The sequence below is a fragment of the Bemisia tabaci genome, chromosome 3, assembly GCF_918797505.1.
Source record: "Bemisia tabaci chromosome 3, PGI_BMITA_v3".
NCBI classification, from domain to species: Eukaryota; Metazoa; Arthropoda; class Insecta; order Hemiptera; family Aleyrodidae; genus Bemisia; species Bemisia tabaci.
Genome location: NC_092795.1, coordinates 46,961,775 through 46,980,663, shown reverse-complemented (window position 1 = coordinate 46,980,663; position 18,889 = coordinate 46,961,775). Strand labels below are relative to the sequence as shown.

Here is an 18,889-nt window from a genome sequence, read left to right as displayed (position 1 = left end):
GCGCATGTCGCGCTGGCAGCACGCCCGCGCGTTTCTCCGCTCTATGTGTTTGGCTCTAACATTTTAAACTCGCGGATTCAGGGTTTTTCAACTCATAATTTGGAAACGTTTGACCACTCTGCATGGATTATACTTACTTAAAGTGATGAAAAAAAATGCATTAAAGAAAAATATAATGAGTGTTTTGTAAATATAAAGGTGGTTCCGCGTCAACTTTAATGACTTTCAAAGCACTTTAATTTTTTCTTTTATGGGTTGCTTTTACTGTGCTACAGCTTGGTACATGCGCAACTAAACGCTTAAAATTGGATGTATTTGACTCTAAGAGATCGATGTACAAATGGGTTTCACAAACTTTTCTCGAAAACACATGTTTTATCTAAGAAATTTGATAACTCTCAAATGTTCATACGGCGCTCTTCCTTAGTACGACAGTATGGATCTTTGAAGTTTTCGGATCGCGCATCCGAAAACTTGAGGTCCAGCTGCCGAAGTTCGGATTAGACATTTGAAGTAGTGCTTCCGTCCTTTGATTGGCTCTTGAAAAGTTTCAATCGAAGAACCGAAGTACTTCCGATATGAACCCAGATTTTAGCAACCGGACCTCAAGTTTTCAGATACGTGATCCGAAAACTACAAAGATCCATATGGACTGAACATCGAGTCATATACATGAAGTTGTGTACCCCGTGCGTGTTTCCGGTGCTTTTGACTCTTCCCTCCCCCTCGCAATGCTTCGTAATGCGAATTCGGACCCACTGTTAATAATGGACCACCAGACGAGGTACGAATTTCAGCATTCTGGTACATGCTTCTGAACCAAAATTTCACGTAGAACACGATACGCACAACGAAAATTACCGAAGACTCTAGGCATCAAGAACGCCATTTTTAGCCCACGTTTGTAGCAGCTCTGCGACTCTGCGTTACCCCTTGCCATGTGTGTGTCATTGGTCGAACCCGATTTTAAGCCAAACTAGAATATTTTTGGCCACAATGTGCTTTGGTTACTTTCACACGTGTCCCCGAAGAGATTTATTATCTTAATAATGATGTCAGCATATTTTTGGGGGGCTTTCACTAACATCCTTTCTGCAACCATTACCTTGATGAGAACGTTACAGGAGTTTAAATCACTACACAAGTTGTTGAGTATGTAAAATTTAACAATTTAAAAGATTTACGAAAATTTAAAAACTTTTAAATTTTTTTTTAAAAACACTCACTTGCATAAACTATTTCAATTTTCGGAGCGGACGCGTTTCGGAGGTGTTTTAAAAGTTTTTAAATTTTCGTAATTTTTTTAAATTTTACATAACCATTACCTTACCACATGATCTGCCTGCAAATAATCGAATATATTTCTTTCATTTGTTATCCCTACTGTTTGGTTGGCGAATTCTTAGGTCGACTCTTGGAGAAATAAAATAAATAGATTAACGATTTAATATGCTGCGACGTACTTGTGACTCCCTTTCGGAAAGAATGTAGAGGTTGGGATCTGAGACGTGTTTCCAGAGCCCATTGGGGGGCTGTGGATCGAACGGCGCGAAGTGGTGGCTCAGCTTGGGCAGGAGGTACGGGGAGCTTTCGATGTCCGGGGGCACAGCGTCGATCTGTTCAACCTCCTCCTCGAGGCCCCTGTAGTAGCCTGCGGCTCCGCCAGAGAGCATCAGCATCACTGTTCCTATGCATACCACTTTTAGGAGTTCCGCCATTTGAAACTTGAGCATGAACCACCTGGAATCAGAAAAAAAGGCATCTCAGTCGACAGGGCAAAGTATGCCACTCGAAAATAGATTTTTTTTGGTAAGAGAATGCATGCTTATTTTAAATGGCACAATATTCGACGTCATGGTCGGACATCGGGTCTGATGTGATCATTTTAACAGGATGACGGGAGAAAGGCTCTCAACGAAGATGTTTGATTCCTCCTCTGCGAGGAGACGAAGGGGACGCCGGAAATTTTACATGAACTGTTGGAGTGCCAAGTCCCTGAAGGGTTGTGGAAGGATGAGGCATTGTGACCGTTTGGCGTCGTAGAGCGCCAAATGGTAATGCTGTGAAAGTAACTTTCATGTATGCTTATTTTTCTTTGATAAACTATTCATTTTAATAACAAATCCCAATTTAATCTTAAGTGTCTGAAAATTTCAAAGAAAAATATGCATAACTTTCGCAGGAAATAAATATTATGTTAAAAGACTTCCGGCAACATCCGCATGTTCATACGACGTTTCGCCTTAGCATGGCAGAGAAGCTTCGAAAAGGACTCAGAGTTTGAAGGAAAATAGCCAGAAGGCGGCTGAATGTAAATAACCACTCAAGATCAAAAGAATGCATGACTGGTGGGCAACAGCGCTGCTGAGGTTTCAAAAAAGAGAGGATTTCACCACATCTCTCGGTGTCCGATCTTAGGCTCTTCCTGAAAATCTCATTTCCATCGGCTTAATTATACGCGTATCAGCATTTTCATAGCTACCTTCTTCGACCTTTGATCTGCTGTTAATTACTCTGGAGAGAGTTTTTTCTATTTGTTTTCAGCCGAAGAGCAAATAGTCACAGTTGCTTCGACGCGACATGTTTGAAATGCGGACTCAACTGATTCTTTTTCCTTAGAGCCTCAAAGCTTTTCGTTATTTTTTTCTTCTTCCTCTGAGAGTGAAAAACCTCACAAAGAAAAATGCGCTTACCATTTTACCCGACTGTCATCTAAAATGTGTCTATTGCTGCAAGCTTTGAAAGGTTTAAGGGAGGCTTCTACCTATCTCACTTTTGTAATAATTTTTTGTAATGACAAATAATTATAATCCCTTGTAGGAATCTATTTCCAGAGATAAACTGTTGAATTTTATTCGAGTTTCATAATAGTTGTCCTCTTTATGATGTTTTACTGAAGCCGGTTTTAGACATCCTTTAATTATAACATGAACCACTCGGGGTCTCTCTAAGGAAAGAAGCTGTTTATGACATAGATAAAAAAAGGAGGTGTTTGCATTTCGGGCATCTTGGAATTTATTGATGACGTAGGTCGGTACGGACGATTTTTATCATCGATTTTCCTGGGAATGGTGAAGTTTATGGAAAAAAGTCATTGTATATAAAGTGTTTGAAATTATATCATGAGTTGATTTAAGCTGAAAATTTGGACGTTATGGTCCACTTTTCATACTTCGAATTCCGGATTTTGCTGGAGCACCTGTACCGACCTACGTCACGGGGTGAACAATCCTCAAGATGCAAACACCTCCTTATTTTCTCTATGATTTATGGAACAGCTATGAATACAGTCCTAATTTTCCAAGATTTTACAGTGCCTATATAAAGCCAGAAACAATTTAAACTTGACCCAGTGACTCGGAGGGCACGGTCGATCAGCGTCTTAATATTATGATAGTCAAATTTACAACAAAGTTCCAATTTTATCAACCGAAAATGAGGAGAAAATTATTTTCGGTTGAGAATCGATGGCGAGAAGCAAGCGCCGCGCCGGAGGCCAGAAAGAGAGGCGCGATGCGCAGTGACAATAAAAGTAATTTATAGCGACACCTATCCAGGGGACTCCATTTATCAAAATCGGGGAGACTGGATCTGGTTCCTCCACGTGACTGCCCGCAACAGATAATTTTTTTTCATCAGGAGCTCCGAAGGGAAGTCCTCGCGAAGGTCGACACCGCGGTCCCACGAAGGGTGAGGTCAGCGAGGGATGTAATAGTGGTCGAGCACGGAATCGGAATGCTCGCTCCAGCATTTTAATTTTTATTTATTTATTTTTTTTTTTCAAATACAGGCACTTTATTCATTACGCTAGATGCCATGCAGCATTGAGTCATTATAGAGATTAATCTCAGGTTCATTGCAAGTGCTCCTATTTATATCGTCTGCAAAAGTCTGTATCATGCGTTGAAGAATCGTGTTTCCACGGTTAAATCTCACACTGAAAAAAAATTCTCGGCGTTTTTACCAAGGTCCGTTGGTACCTTTACCATCCCACTTTTTTACCAAGTATTGGTAATTTTACCAAGACAGACTGGTAAGCTTACCTAAAAACTGGTAATTTTACTGTTTTTCTCAGGTAAGAATACCACTTTTATTGGTAATCAATTCCCGGTAACTTTGCCATTTTATCTCGGTAATTCTACCACAGTCGATAAAAAATATTGGCGTTTTTACCGGAGTCCAGTAAAATTACCGAGAAAGTCAATAATTTTACCGAGATTTCTTGGTAAAATTACCAATTCCATAAATGGTAATTTTACCAAGAAAAAACTGGGATCAAATAGAACCCTGAATTCTTGGTATTATACCCTTTTCTTAAAAAATACACCGAGATTTTTTTTCAGTGCACAAAACGCCCAACTTGAAGTGATAAAATCGCTGCAAATGTCAAAGTATTTCGATGGTCAAAGTGCGAAACCACGTAGGTTCAATCTGTTTAATGTGCCGGCGATATCTTCCGGCAGTCATGAATTCCGACGGGTGCGGCATAGGTATTCGTGGCGCAGCGCCAAAAATACGGATCGTATTCGATAAATCAAACAGGCGGGATCGTATCGATATCGATTCGTCCAACATGTTAACATAGCCTCAAAAGTCACGCGAGATATCTGAGGGAACGGGTTTTTCGTGATAGATTTTTTATTCTTTTGAGTACCAAATGGCGATGAAAAGTGAAATTGTCAGTAATTTTCTCATAATCAGCTTTTCCAACTTAAATCCCAGAATTTTGGTTTGAGGTTATGTTCTCTCGTTTGAACACCAAACGATACATTGATTCACTATCGAATACGATCAATAGATCGTATTTGATAGTGGTTCGACGCATCGTTTGGTTCAAAAGAAAGAACTATAGCCTCAAAGAACAATTTGAGGATTTTTGTTGGAAAAGCTGAAAGTGAAAAAAATTCCTAACAATTTCACTTTTCATTGCCATTTGGTACTCAAAAGAATAAAAAATCTATCACGAAAAACCCGTTCCCTCAGATATCTCACGTGACTTTTGAGGCTATGTTTACATGTCGAACCAATCGATATCGATACAATCTCACCTGTTTGATGTATCGAATACGATCCATTGGCGAGGCAAGCGCCGAGACGGAAGTTACGACGGAAAAATAATGGCATCTGGTAATTGATCAGGGCGGTGGAAGAAGCGGAAATTGAATTGCCCTCACCTGACGCCCGGCTTCCCTTTTTGAGGCTCACGCTCTCCTAGGCACTTTCACGGGAGGCATAGCAAATGCGTGTCACGTACCGTGAGCAATGCCAAATGCACCGCTGCCGTGGGAAAATAATTCGGTTATAGCTCGTGATTCCCTCTCGATCCCTCTCGAGGACTCAGTTTCAACTAAAGTTTCGTTCCTCGAAGTTTAGTTATGATTGCGTAGTTAGTATTTCAGTGCGGAATGTTCGGTCTCCTCAAGGTCGCTGAAGAGGCTCTTCGAATTTAAATATTTCACTGTGCACTGTGATAATTGAAATTGATAGACAGAGCGATAGACAAAGAAGAAATGAGGGCCTTGAGAAACAAGGCGCATAAGTGCAGTTTTTGCTATTTTGAGAAATACGTGTTTGAAGTTTCAAAATTATATGGAAACTTATGGCGGAAAGAAAGTTCAAATTGACTTTTTGATACTTAAAAATTGAAAAGGAGCGGATTTCTTTACAGTAGATGCATTAAGTCTAGTTTTACCATAGGATTCATTAATATCTCGATTTAAAAAAATTTGCACTTATGCGCCTTGTCCTCCAAGCCCCACAAATAAGGAGTATGGAGCTATCCTATTGGTCGAAATGGGTGGTTCCTATAGATTAAGAGAGAGAATGATGAACTACGGTTTTCTCGTGGGTTGTTGTTAGTTAGTCTATTACCTACCTCCTTTCTTTTGTCCATTGCAACCACCCGCTTCCACTAATAGGATACCTCCATATCTCTTTTGTCATATTGGCCATAGTTTTGTCTATCAATTTCAATTCATCAATAATCGGCCTGCAGGGCGAGTTGTGTAGAATTATGCCAAACTCGGCCTTAGCCCGAATAAGAACTCAAATTCTTCAACTGAACAGATGGGGCTTTTTTCTAAAGAAGGTTTGACTAAATTGACGTATTTATGCTAAAAGGAACTATGTGCATAGCATTTGCATGTGACATAGTTCCTTTTAGCTTTAATACGTCCTAATGAGCTAAATTAGTAACTCAATTCTAACATTAATCTCTTATCCAACAATTTCAACTTTATTTTGGTAGATCATCGCCGAATCTTGAGATGTTCCATTCTCGTAAGATACAAACGAACGTTCCTTTCTCCATTTGAAACAATTCAATCTTTCTGCGACTGAATCTCATCTCAAGAAATTTTACGGATGGCTGGCTAATAATCATAACTTCATCCTCTAGCAGACTGCACACTTTTCATTTTTCGTTGTATGGATCACTCTCCTTATCCATATTAGCATTTAGATAGGTTGATCTGTTGAGAAAAATATTATAACATTATTTGCAAACCATGTATTTCTCGTAATATTACCGATTCGAGCTCCTTTACTCTGTATTTTTATCTCTTCAGCGCAAAAATTTGAAATAAAATGAATGATAGCCATGAACTTTCAAGAGATTCGATTCTCATATTTTTCCCTCAGAATTTCCACAAGGCTTACGTGCAAATCGAAAACAGAAAATTTATGTCTTTTTTGGGGGAGATTTTTATGAACGAAATATGCTTAAAAAACAAACGGTGTTGCACACTGCTGATACTGTATGTTTGATTGAAGTTCGAATAGAAAAGTCGTATTCGAACAAGATGGAATTTCAGGTGGGCATGATCATTGATCATTCGGAGAACCTTCTTTTTAAACACAAAGTTTTGAAGATAAATTCCCTGAGTATTCCCTGAGATAAATTCCAACAAATGAGTTGAACACCATCCAGAATGCAGATACCTTCAGTACATTTTGGCGTGATAGTAGTCTGTATTACCGCGTTGAACACCTGCAAAAGTTCAGGTAGATAACTATTTTAACTCCCCGGAAGTGATTTTGCTTATTCGATTTTTTGAAGGAAACCGACATTTCCTCACGCATCGCGTCATATCATGTCGCTATGGACTGCCATATTGTTCATGATAATTCAGTTACGAATCGTAGCTACCTGGGAAGTGTTTTTGGAAAGAAACCAAGTGATATCAGCTGCTGCAAAATTTTACCAGTAAATCTTCGTTTTCAAAAGAAAAATTGTTCCGATTCGTGCGAAAGTTTCAGGGAATCTCCTTTGTGGCATGTATCCAATTCCCTGACATTTTCGAAAGAGAACGTTTAGTTGTTCTTCTTCTTCTTAAAAAAAAGGAAGGCGTATGATAAAAGTTGACGACGACTGATGTCACTTGATTCTTTTTTGAGAAATACTGCACAGTTCTCAGTTCCTGTTCTAAATAATTTAAACTTTTTCCAGTGTCGAATAATTTTAATTTCCTATGTAAGTCTAAGTCTGTTCCATCTTTACTCTTGGACGAGTGGTTTGAACTAATCTTTGTCAACTAAATGAACGACACCAACCAAAATTAGCATAACTACTTCAGGTTGCTCGATGTTTTCTCATGTTTTACTTTCTTAACAGAAAACTAAAAAATACAACACCATGAACATTTTTGCGGATTTTTCCAAGATCATACAGAATATACTCATGAAATTTCACGCCAAAATGTTGCTTAGCTTGATGTTACAAAAATAAAACAAGAGAGTAAATTAAGCAATCCCTGATGTAGTTAGGCGTATTCTGGTCAAATTCGTGACCTCGACAATGAAACATTTTCTTTCAACGCTACAATTAAAAACAATTCGATCCCTCCCAGTTTCATCAGTACACAAAGTTATTTGTCGTTTTTTAGAAGGGATTGTCATCATAATGATACTTAATTGCTATCCTCGGGACTAATCAAACAAAATCGATTTTGCAGTGATCACTTTTTCCTTGTTTGTCCACCGGATAGCGTGCATGTTTTCTGGGTCACCATGTGCGCAGCGCAGTTCACGGTGTCAATGTAACGTGCGTTTCGTCGACAAACGACGACCCTTCCGGGGGAAGTGAATACCCCTTAAGACTCCGATCTTATTTTGCATCCACTCTCTTCCTCCTGAAAAACACCTGCTCAGCTCACGTTTCCCAAGGTTGTCAAATTTCAGGGGGAAAAAATCCAGATTGAATGTATGATTGGGATCACGATCAGACTAAAACGCCGTATGCTAGTTACTGCCGTGCTAAGGAGGAACTTCGTATGAGCCTTCAAACGTTGTCATATTTTCTTTAGTAAAAACCAAAATTGAGCAAATCGGGAATAATTTTCTTCAAATTTTTCGGACAATTTTGTTTGCAATTTAATCTAAAATATCTGAAAAGCTCAAGGAAAATTATGCATAACTTTCCAAAAAATACATGTGTCCCCCTCCCTCTCCGCTGGATAAATCTGAAGAAATTTGGCAACTCTCGAATGTTCTTATGGCGTGCTCCCTCAGCACGGCAGAATTAATGGCCAAGAATTACATACTTCCTGCATGGATTAAAATATTGAGCTGTTGTTTGTATTTTCTCAGCTTCGATAGTGCGTAGATTCGACAGAATCTCAGAAAAATCATGACAGATATTAAAGTGCACGTATTCTTTTACCCGTACAAATTAGGCAGTGAGAAAGTTGCAACGTCGCAAATTGAGATATGTTAGTTTTTTACTTCATCTTCAGTGATGAGAAGATGTGTATCTGCGCACGCGCGTGCGCACATCAGCAGCAATCGTGACCTTTTGCTATATACAGTCGGACTTACTCTGTAGAAGGCGCTCTGAGCAACTATTCCACCTCGGAAGTATTGCACAGTATCAGGCGAAAATGAAGGCGCTTTAACGTTTGTGAATTGATCGCATCGTTTACCACTGCGGAGAGTCCCACTTATCCTACGAAATATGGTTCCTGTTCGATCGATTTTTATGAAACTTGGTGGCAGGTGGCACTTTAGGACGGGTTACTTGAAATTCAACTTAAAGTTTCAAAATTCAAAAATCCAAAACGGTGAATGTGACCTAAAATGATATCTTGGCTCCTGTTCGATCGTATTTTGTGAAACTTGGTGCTAGGCGGTAGGTTTTGACGCAATTTCGAAATTCAAATCAATTTTTCAAACTTCATAAATCCAAGATGGCGGAAGTGGCCTAAAATGCTAGAGTCCACCCCAAATAAGTTTACGCGCTTTTAGACTGCGACAGCAGATCGTCTAACATCATTTTCGCATGGGAAGTAAATGTAAGAGGTTGTGTGGCAGATGGCAGATCCTCTATCACATTGCGTCTAAAAAAGTGAGTTAACTTAGTTGGTGCGGACTCTATCTTGAAGGTGCTTCGGAATTTATCCAAACCCTGCTTATTTATGTAGGTATTAAGATAATTGGAAGGTAGAAAAAGTGTGTATAAACAGCGGAGATGTTTACTTTTACTTCAGCACATGCGTAATAAGCAACTGACTCTCAGGGTGCTTTTTGCATCCCATGCGAATATTGGATATATTGCCGCGTTGCCAAGTGATCATTTCATTGGAAGGTTGGTACTGTCAGTTCTGATTTACTCCTTCTAAAAAAAGGGCTCCCACCCCGCAAAGGGCAAAATTTCACCGAAAAGTGACAACCATGACCTTTTTGAAGTGTACTGCGTTTGCACACACAGGTATTTTTAATTCAAGTGCTGAGTACACACGATCGAAGAGTTCGGTACGTGTGTACTTCCAAGCAGTGTTGCCGACTCCCCTTGAAAATGTTCCACTTTATTTTATGCTCAGTTGGAATTATTGTGGAATTGTGAGCAAAATAACAACCTTGTTTGATCGTAAGTAGCTCGTACTAGGGTGATAGGTCAAAATGTCACACGAAAATGTCAACAAGAACAATGTCCAGAGTTGAGACTTCCCTATTTTACAAATGGTCCAGATCTGAACTGTCATATGGTCTTTGGCAAACACAAAAAATGCCAAACGTCCATTTATTTTTGTTTCTAGATATTCTTCATTCTTGATCACTTTCTCATATTCGTTTCGGGCTCGTTGGAAAATAACCCTCACTATGTACTTGCTCCTTTGTTTGGTGCATTTGTTTGCATATTCTTTTAGTTGAGACAAGAAGTTCTCACAGCATCACTGGCAAACGTCAGGCGCATGAGTATGATTATGGCTTTTTCCTTTCCTCCGCTTGGTTTTTATAGATATTTTCCAAATTTCCTGTTGTGAGCATCGAGCGTCACAGCTACCCTGTTATGTCACCTCCAGTAACTTCAGTGATCACTTGTTTGGTGAGTGGCGGTGATACAGAAAGTCATATGCATAAGAATGGTTTATTTTTTTGGTTATCCAATTAGCCTTGGGTTCGCCCATCACATAAATCACAATCAACTCCATTTATTTAGTTTTCACAATTAGTTTAGTTTAGAACATAAAAAAATACCAAAAATGTAATTATGCCTGTAATTGGTTTTTACGCATTTTTAACAACGAAAAATATTACAAAAGCCAAAAAAGTTTCACAACTGAGGTTAGTTCAAGAAAAAAAGATTTCAAATCTTCCCGTCGTCTCCATGGATTCGCATTATTTATTCTCACGCGACCATGTCGCCCCTTCTAATTTTTTGCAAAGGGAATGGACTTTTGGGCATTATTGTCATTGGCCAAAAACAGTTATTGAAATTTAAGATATTTGTACATTTTTACAATATGGACATTCTCAACTTGGACATTATGCTCAGTTGGACATTTTTGTTTTGGGACATTTTGACCTATCACGTTACTAGTCCTCAATCGATGTTCTAAAACCTTTCCGTTTTATTTCTCACGGTAAGGAGAGAAGTACGGTATGTAAGAGTCATTTCTGTAGTGTTACGCTTACGGATGTGACACTCTGTGCGTTGGATGAGTTTACTGGATCAATGCTATTTATATACTTTGAACCGAGCTCAGCAGAAATCATAGACACGCTCATAAGAGCACCCATTCTTGCAGTAAAATTAAAGGAAGATCTGTCTTTCCTGAAATTAGTACAAAAAGTTTATCCCCCCTAACCAACTTCGGTCTAATGGTGTTCACAGTTTATTATCGCGGTGTATAAAATAATCGCTCTTTGACCAGTAATGGCGATGAAACTAGGAATACACGTTTAACAGTTTGCCACATAGTAAATTTTCTGTAATATTAAAGATTTTTAAAGCAACTTATAATCGTTATTGAGTGAGGTTTCGTTTTTGAGTTGCTAGCCAACATAGTTTTTCCTTATCCTCCCATCCTCTTGGAATGCTCAATCAAATTAAGATCTAAGACATTCGTAATTAAAAAGTTTAACGGGTAGTTCTAAAACTTTCAGGAATACTGGCATTCGTGACAGTTATATTTTTTTGAGAGGAGACACCGTAATCATGGACGGAGATATGGATTAATGTTTATTCTCTCAAAGCTTAAAAATGTTTTCAGAAGCAGTCTGACAATCCGTGCTAATCCGCAGAAAAGTCACTCTCACAAAAGTTTTGTTGACGGACGGGAAAAGCAATCTAACCTTGCTGAGCACTGCGCTCTAGAAGTCAATACTCTTCAACAACATTGCGCTGATTGCCCGCTGCAAAAAGTGACAGGATGTTCCTTCTTAAAACGGCTGTCGGAAGCATTTCGACGCGGAAGTGATTGATTTGTAAGTGAAAACAGCCTCGCCTCTTCAACATAAATATTTGTAGCTCGGTTAAAAATTAATGATATTTAAGTTTGAATGAAAGCTTTTGAACTCCTAAAATACAGGGTGATCCAGGGTTAAACGGCTAGATTGCAGGAGCGTGTTCCATGGGTCAAAATAAGACTTTTTGTTGTGTATAGTTTTTTCCAAAAGTGCCCCAAGTCGGAGCTACGGCACCCCCAAAATTTCGGGAAGTAAATAGTTTTTCCTGAATTTTGGCAATGGTTGCGAACCAAATCTCCTGAAAATTTGTACAATTCTGTACTTTTATGCCCTGAAATCATAAATGATCTAAAGAAAATCGAAATCCAATTCAAAGAGGGGGTAGGGGATGTTTAAACTCCCGCAGTGTGGCCGTTATACCCTGGATCACCCTGTCAGTGGCGTGGCGTGCTTTTCGATGTATCGATTGTTATGTCATTTAAACCTATGGAAAAGGATCGATAAACAGGGTGTTCGCAGCGAACACCTTAATAATAGATTCCTTACCACAGGTTTAAATGGCAGAACAATCGATACATATCAATTCACGCCACGCAACTGCACCCTGTATAGAATATCGATTGAAAAAGTTGATATTCATCATTGATCTGGATGACGTCCCCTTATTCGGAACGGTCAAAAGTTAACCTGAGAATGAGCTGATCAAGGAAAGGCTAAAGAAAATTAAATTTGGTATGACAGGGACTTCCAGTTTTACTTTGAATCGAACACAATGAACCAGGTGAATTATCTACAATAAGATTCAATAAAAATTCTTTAAAATTGAATGAATTTTGATTAAGACAATAATTGCAAAGGAAATTATGGACCTAAATTCGGAGTATGATACCGTTAGAGAATGCTCCGTGCGACTGGAGTGCAACAAGCGTGAAGTTCGCATGCACGTGTGGTACGTGTGGCAGACGAGATAGCCACAAGTTTTCTCTTCTTTTCCTCTCCATGCATTTCCCAAGATAGTTAGCGTGGATTCGACTTCGAGCAAAAATAAGTTTGGAACTTGTTTCAAGTTTACCATCGAGTTAGAACTCCCGTCATGTAAGCATGGATCCGTTAAAAGTTTTTCGGACACACGACTCCTTATCTATAATGCGTCTAAGGTGCTATTGTTAACATACTTTTGATCCTTAAAGTTCTTTTTCGTGGACGTGTGCAAGGGTTGCGGGTGGATACCTACAAAAATAATTGTTTTCTTAATACCCTTAGATGCTCAAAACTTTTTTGTACGCCAACTCTGAAGTCGGGTCAAATCGACTACTATTCAAATACATTGATTTTGATTTCTTTTAGAGTAGGTATTATCTGTTAAATCTATGCTTTTGTAAGGTAAGAAATACTTTTGTTGTTGTTGTTGTTGTTGTTGTTGTTGTTGTTGTTGTTTATGTTGTTGTTGTTGTTTTTTAATTTTCACCTTTTTGGTAATTTATTGGCCTCTTCTCACCCCTCCTTTCATTCACCGTATGTAGTTTCCCCAGAAGAGATTTGACCCGGTTTGGGATTTCTAGAAGGAGTCATAAAGAAATCCTTGACACGGCAGAACTCTCGCTAAAATACTAATTTTTAGATGTGACCCCTTCAAGGGGGCTTATAAGACCTGTTAACATTTTTGCCCCTTCAAAATGATTATTTATTTGGATACACCTTAGCATATCTTGAAAAACCTTACCTTTAATTAATTTTCAAAAATAAATGACAACTCAACGCGCGTCGATGACGGCGCAGAGATACAACTATTCGTGCTTGATGATTTTCCGTGTTGCATCTGCAAAATTGAAGGCGCGATGGCGTGAGGCGTAAACTCGCAATGCTCCGTCGTGTGCTGCCAATGATGCATTGATAAGATTCGGGAGAAAATTTGAAGAAACGAGGCCCGAATCTCTTTATTCTCTTATTCTCTTTTTTCTCTCTCTTTTATCTTAAGTTGTGTCAACACTCAATTTTTCATTTTTTTCTCTCAATTTGATGTGTGCTTTTTTTAAAACGTATTTGTAGAGATAATATTTATCTGTGATCTCACCCTGTTCATGGAGTCATCTCAGGGGGAAAATTTGCGGAGACCTCCACCAGGAGGCAGCGCAGTGGTGGAAAATCACTCTTCTTCGTCAGAACTGAACTCGGCGATCGGCGCGCCGCGCGAGGGCGACCAGCGCGCGACAAGCCCATTGGCGCCTACAAACCTAACAGGGATACTTCACGCATTGCGCAATGCGTGAAGTATCCCTGTTAGGTTTGTAGGCGCCAGTGCGCATGTCGCGCTAGCAGCACGCCGAGCGCCGCACACTGGACCGAGTCAATGGGAGAAATCGGACAAAATCTGGAAACTTCAAAAGCTCATATTTTCGAAAATATGAAAAAAAAAAAGTTTAAGAGTGGTACTATTGGTTTTCTCGTAAAATTTCCCGTTGAAAACATCCTTTGAAATCGAATTTGCGACTATATGAACATAAAAATTTGAAATTTTAGCGGAAAAGATTCATGTCCGACCTCTTCCCTCAGCTCGTTCCACTGTGCGGCGTGCTTACAAAGGAACCTTAAGCCTAAGCGGAGGCGGAACTCCAGTTCGAGGAGAGGTTGATTTTGTGCGGTAACCACAGCCGCGGAGGTGGTGGGCAATCTTAGCTCCTAATTGGGCAGATGTTTTTTGGTGAGTGGTTTCGGTTATTGCGAAGGCGACTGCCAAGTGCAGTGGAGCCAGGAAAAGCGCGCCATCGGAGAGGAAAATGGGCTTCGTTTTTAGGATCCTATGTTGCCAAACCGACTGATTCTCATCAAAAATATTCGAGTTTTGAATCATTTTCAAAATGACCATAACTTAAGGTGGATGCGTCTTTTTATCAACTGAGGCGAAACGCAGCAGAAAAATATTCACCTAGAATGTAATGAACAATTGTTCATTACATTCATTTGAATCGTAGAACGAAGTGCAAAATAGTTGAGTTTTCTGAAACAAAGCTGGAAAGGTCTCAGGCATAACATCAGTTGTATTAGTCGGCAACCAGGAAGTCTGGCCGATTGATAAATTACAGTCATTAATAAAGCCTAAAATTACTCGCAGATATCTAACCCCAATCTGCATTTGGATTCGGCTCCGGTCAGTGACCTTTACCTGAGCGACCTTTCCAGCCTTATCATTTCCTCGCGGAGTACCGCAAACACCTCGTGCTCGTGATATTTTACCCGTGACTTTCAAGAAATAATTAATAAGAAGTAAATCCGGGCGTTAGAAGCAATGTTTATCAAAAGTATTTTTAGTCGGAAAGTTGGTAATGTAGCTAACGTGCGCTACTATTCAGCATTATGCCGGAATCACACGCTGAATTTGGCAGCTGAATATGGAAGTCAACAGTCATCGCTCAGCGGCTGAAATTTCGCAAATTCGAGTTATTTTCATCCAGATTTGTATCAAATCTATTTGAATAAGTCTGACAAATCCAACATTATCCGATGGTCGCTAAGCCTCGTTGCTGCAGTTTGCGCGGAAAATTGAGACATCGGACCTATGACTTCAACATTAAAGCCACATTCAGCGTGTGATTCGAGTATAAAGCTAAAAATCTCAATACAGAAGGGGAAAGCTCCTTCGAGCACAATTTTCTTCAAAAAGATACGCGGTTTGGTGCAAAACAAGTTACGACCATTCAGGAAGACAACTGCAGACGCGTCTCGGGTCGAATTGGGCCCATCATCAGTGCAGAACAGCCGTCTGAATGATCTACCACCAAGCTCGGAAGGGTCGTGAAAACCTGATCGAGACTTTGGGCATGCGGTCGCGGCGGCGGCGTCAAGCTAATTTGAGCCGTGTAGTGAGCGATTATAACTTATTTACTTTACAAATAACTCGGAGCTTTCTCAGAGATTGAAAAGGGATTTATAAACACTAATGATTGGTCCAATCAGCCGAATCATATAATCTAAAATCAGCCTGTTTTCACGAATTGCTTCCTGATTTTCCCTCTTGTTTTAGCTTTTAAAAGAAAATTCAGGATTAATCCGGGTTTAAAGTTAGTGATGTCATTTTAAATAAATCTTAATAAAAATAAAATAAATATGCATCTTAAATAAATTCACGGGAAGTTTCGAGATTAAATGTTACTTAGTTTTCTCGTCAAAAAGACAGAAGAACGAGAAGAACGCAGGTGACACGAATAGCCTGATTCTGGGTAATTTTGTCTATTTAGTCGATATCATAGAGATAATTGTTGTGCCAAGTCGCGAGGAAATTATGCATTTCAATGGATGCAATTTAAAGAAGAAGGGAAAAGGATCGCTAATGTGCGGATCTAGATTATACCCATTAAAGATGTACATGTGGATTGCATTAAAAATTACCGTCTCGGCTGACCCGGTGGAAATATCCGAAGGTCCTTCATTTTATTTGTTACGTAACTAACACTCCCGGGAGTAGAATAGTTGCTGCAATTGTTTCGCAATTCTATCCTGGATTTTACTGCTGTCGAACACTAATTCATCCTTCAAACAGAGTATCCTCAGGGAATAACGCTCTCTGGAAAAATGAGAATGAAAACCGTATTCCCACAATGTTGCGTCTCCGAGGAATCCTCATACGAAATACGAGTATTTGCTTTGTACGGCAAACTCTCCGCGATCTTTCCAAGATTTTGATTTAACAAATTCTCAGTTAGACAGAGCGGATGAACAAACGCAAACGAAAAGATTTAACCTTTATTTTTTTGCCGTTTCACACCCCTCCCCCATGCACCCGTCGAAGATGTAATTAAGGTGGGAAAATTAAGGCTGGCGGCTTTATGTTGGCGCGCTGAATATATTTTTAAAGCTAATTTGCGTTGGGAATGGGGAATAGAACGGTAGCCTCCCTCGGGGATCACCCTGTTGCCGAATTTATTTAATTCGACTGATTACGCGGGATCGGCTGTAATTACGCACAAATCAATCGGAATAATTGGCAACGATGTTAATATAGCTGACCTTTGGGGCTGAAATTCATCACGGTTACAACTGTCAGGTGTGGTCAGCGATTAGGAAATCGGAGCGAGGGAGCGTTTTTCTACATTTTTCCAGCCCAACGTGGCGTTTGCTAGTGCGCAAATTGCGTTAAGCTCACAGTGTGACTACATTTTATGAGAGAGTAAGAGCTGCAGACAAAGGATTCAATTAGAGTGGAAAGTGAGAGCACGGCTTCAAACTCCTACTCTTCATAAACGCCAGACTCCTTTCAACGGTGAATCTCGGATGGAAAAAATCCAAGATTCAGATCTACTCATTTCTTTGCTGATGGTGCCACTTAAAAAGAATCATCGATGTTTTGGTTGGAAGATTACCTGCATTGGACTTTGAGCAAAAATGATAAAACTTGCTTTGGATCCGTAGGAGTAAGTAATAGAATACTCCGTCTTTTCTCTCCATTTACGCTTATGGTCTTGTCTTCACAGGCCGTTTCACGCGATTTGTCCCAGGGAAAAATCCCACTCACAAAGTCGGGAAAAATATTGCGTTAATAAATATTTCTCCTAGTGCTTAGTATGGTCCATGTAACCCTGGGGCCGACTGAGAGAGGAAGAAGAAGCGAAAGCAAATTATGTGATATTTTTTGTTTACTCGATTGTTCGTGTTTGTATTATTAAAATATTTAATTAATGTTAATCGTGTGATGTTAATCATAAATTTGGCTTTGGAGCGGAAATTTTAAAACATGGTAATGAAGATACGTGGTTTTGCGCTCTGGTCATCACAACGGAACAACGTACGGTTTTTTGACTGAATTTTTTTCTCGTTTTATCGAATAACTCTAGAAACGAAAGACTGCATAATTAAATCACGATGGATTGCGGGCAGCGCGTTTAGGTTTTCCAAGGCTCTCCGCAGTGCCGGCTGGGCGGAATTCCACTTCACACGTGCTCCCAACCCGATAAGAACCCGCTCGCCAAATCTAAGGTTTATCCTACTTTACTCTGCGAGAATAAAGGGGGTCCGTAGGGGTTTCGGAAACCTGCCAATCGTATCGGGTGGTTTTTGGAGCTCGTGTTATAGGTGCTCACTGCTCAGCTCCTGTTCAAAGGTCAAAAGCCACGTTACGCCTGATTGATCTGCTTTCACCGCAAACGCAGCGCCAGCTTCTCACGCACAGTAAAGATTACGATGTTGCATACGGGAAAACGCACCTCCGTGTATGCAATGATAAGAAATCTATTTATAAAATTCAACCGTCTATAGAACCTCAGTACACAAAAAATCAAAATAAAGTCATTGGTAAAACACTGTATGAAAAAGTAATTGAAACTTTGTGTTAATATGGCAGGTAGGACACAAGGAAATCTAAACGTGCGGTCAATATTTTTTGGTTAGTTTTTCATTGGGTTACATTGACCAAGAAAATTTGCACATTTTTTATTGCAAATTCTTGGTTGAACGTTTCCAACCTCGTCAAAAACCAGACGCGAACCGCTAGGATCGAAATTTGATCGCATTTGTGATAGTTCAATAAGGTATCCACTCGTTTTTTTCTAAGTATGAAGCAATGATGTCGCAATAATAACGCCTTGATACAACTATTCGTGCTCGATGGATGTGCGTGTTGCATACCAAAAAATTGAAGGCGGTTCGGTCATTGTAGTAGCCCTACTATATATAGCGGCACGGCGATGGCGCGCTTCTTATAAACTACGACCAAACGCTTCAGCCAAAAGCTTTTTTGTGGATTTAACCTTTTATTTGGACCTGGCCGGTTATTCTTTTCATAAAATATAAAAGGAAAGAGCAAAATAAATTTGCAAAAATAAGCTATGAGTAAGAAAAATTAGCTGGTATTTTGTGTGAATATAGGAAGTGAAATACAAAATAACGTAAATGTGCGGTTAATATTTTTTGGATGAATTTTCTGTGGGTTATATCCACCAAATTTTTGGGTTGGGAAATTTCAAATTCGTTAAAAAAACTAGGCACGAGCCACCAGAATCAAACCTGGATCGCATTGGTGATAGTAAAATGCGCTAGCTTCTCACAAGTCACAATCCCTGAGTGCTTTTGAAGAAAAAAAGTACATTATTTCAGTAGGGCATTTTAGTCATCCCCAAATGTCCCAGTGCTACCCACGGTTTTGGTCAATTTAACAAAAGAATGTCATTAATTAACCAGATTCCTTTGATTGAATTGATTGGGTAGAAAATTG

General features: G+C 39.5%; 1 protein-coding gene across 2 annotated transcripts in view; it reads right to left on the bottom strand.

The window, feature by feature from the left end:
• The window catches only part of Dh44 (corticotropin-releasing diuretic hormone 44), a 176,586-nt gene that overhangs the window by 10,026 nt on the left and 147,671 nt on the right, over window positions 1-18,889 (bottom strand). For both annotated transcript variants that reach the window (XM_019041531.2, XM_072298467.1), the window contains one exon: window positions 1,464-1,740. In XM_019041531.2, the coding sequence (XP_018897076.1) occupies window positions 1,464-1,733 (270 nt within the window). In that variant the 5' untranslated portion in view covers window positions 1,734-1,740. The remainder of the gene's footprint in view (window positions 1-1,463; window positions 1,741-18,889) is intronic.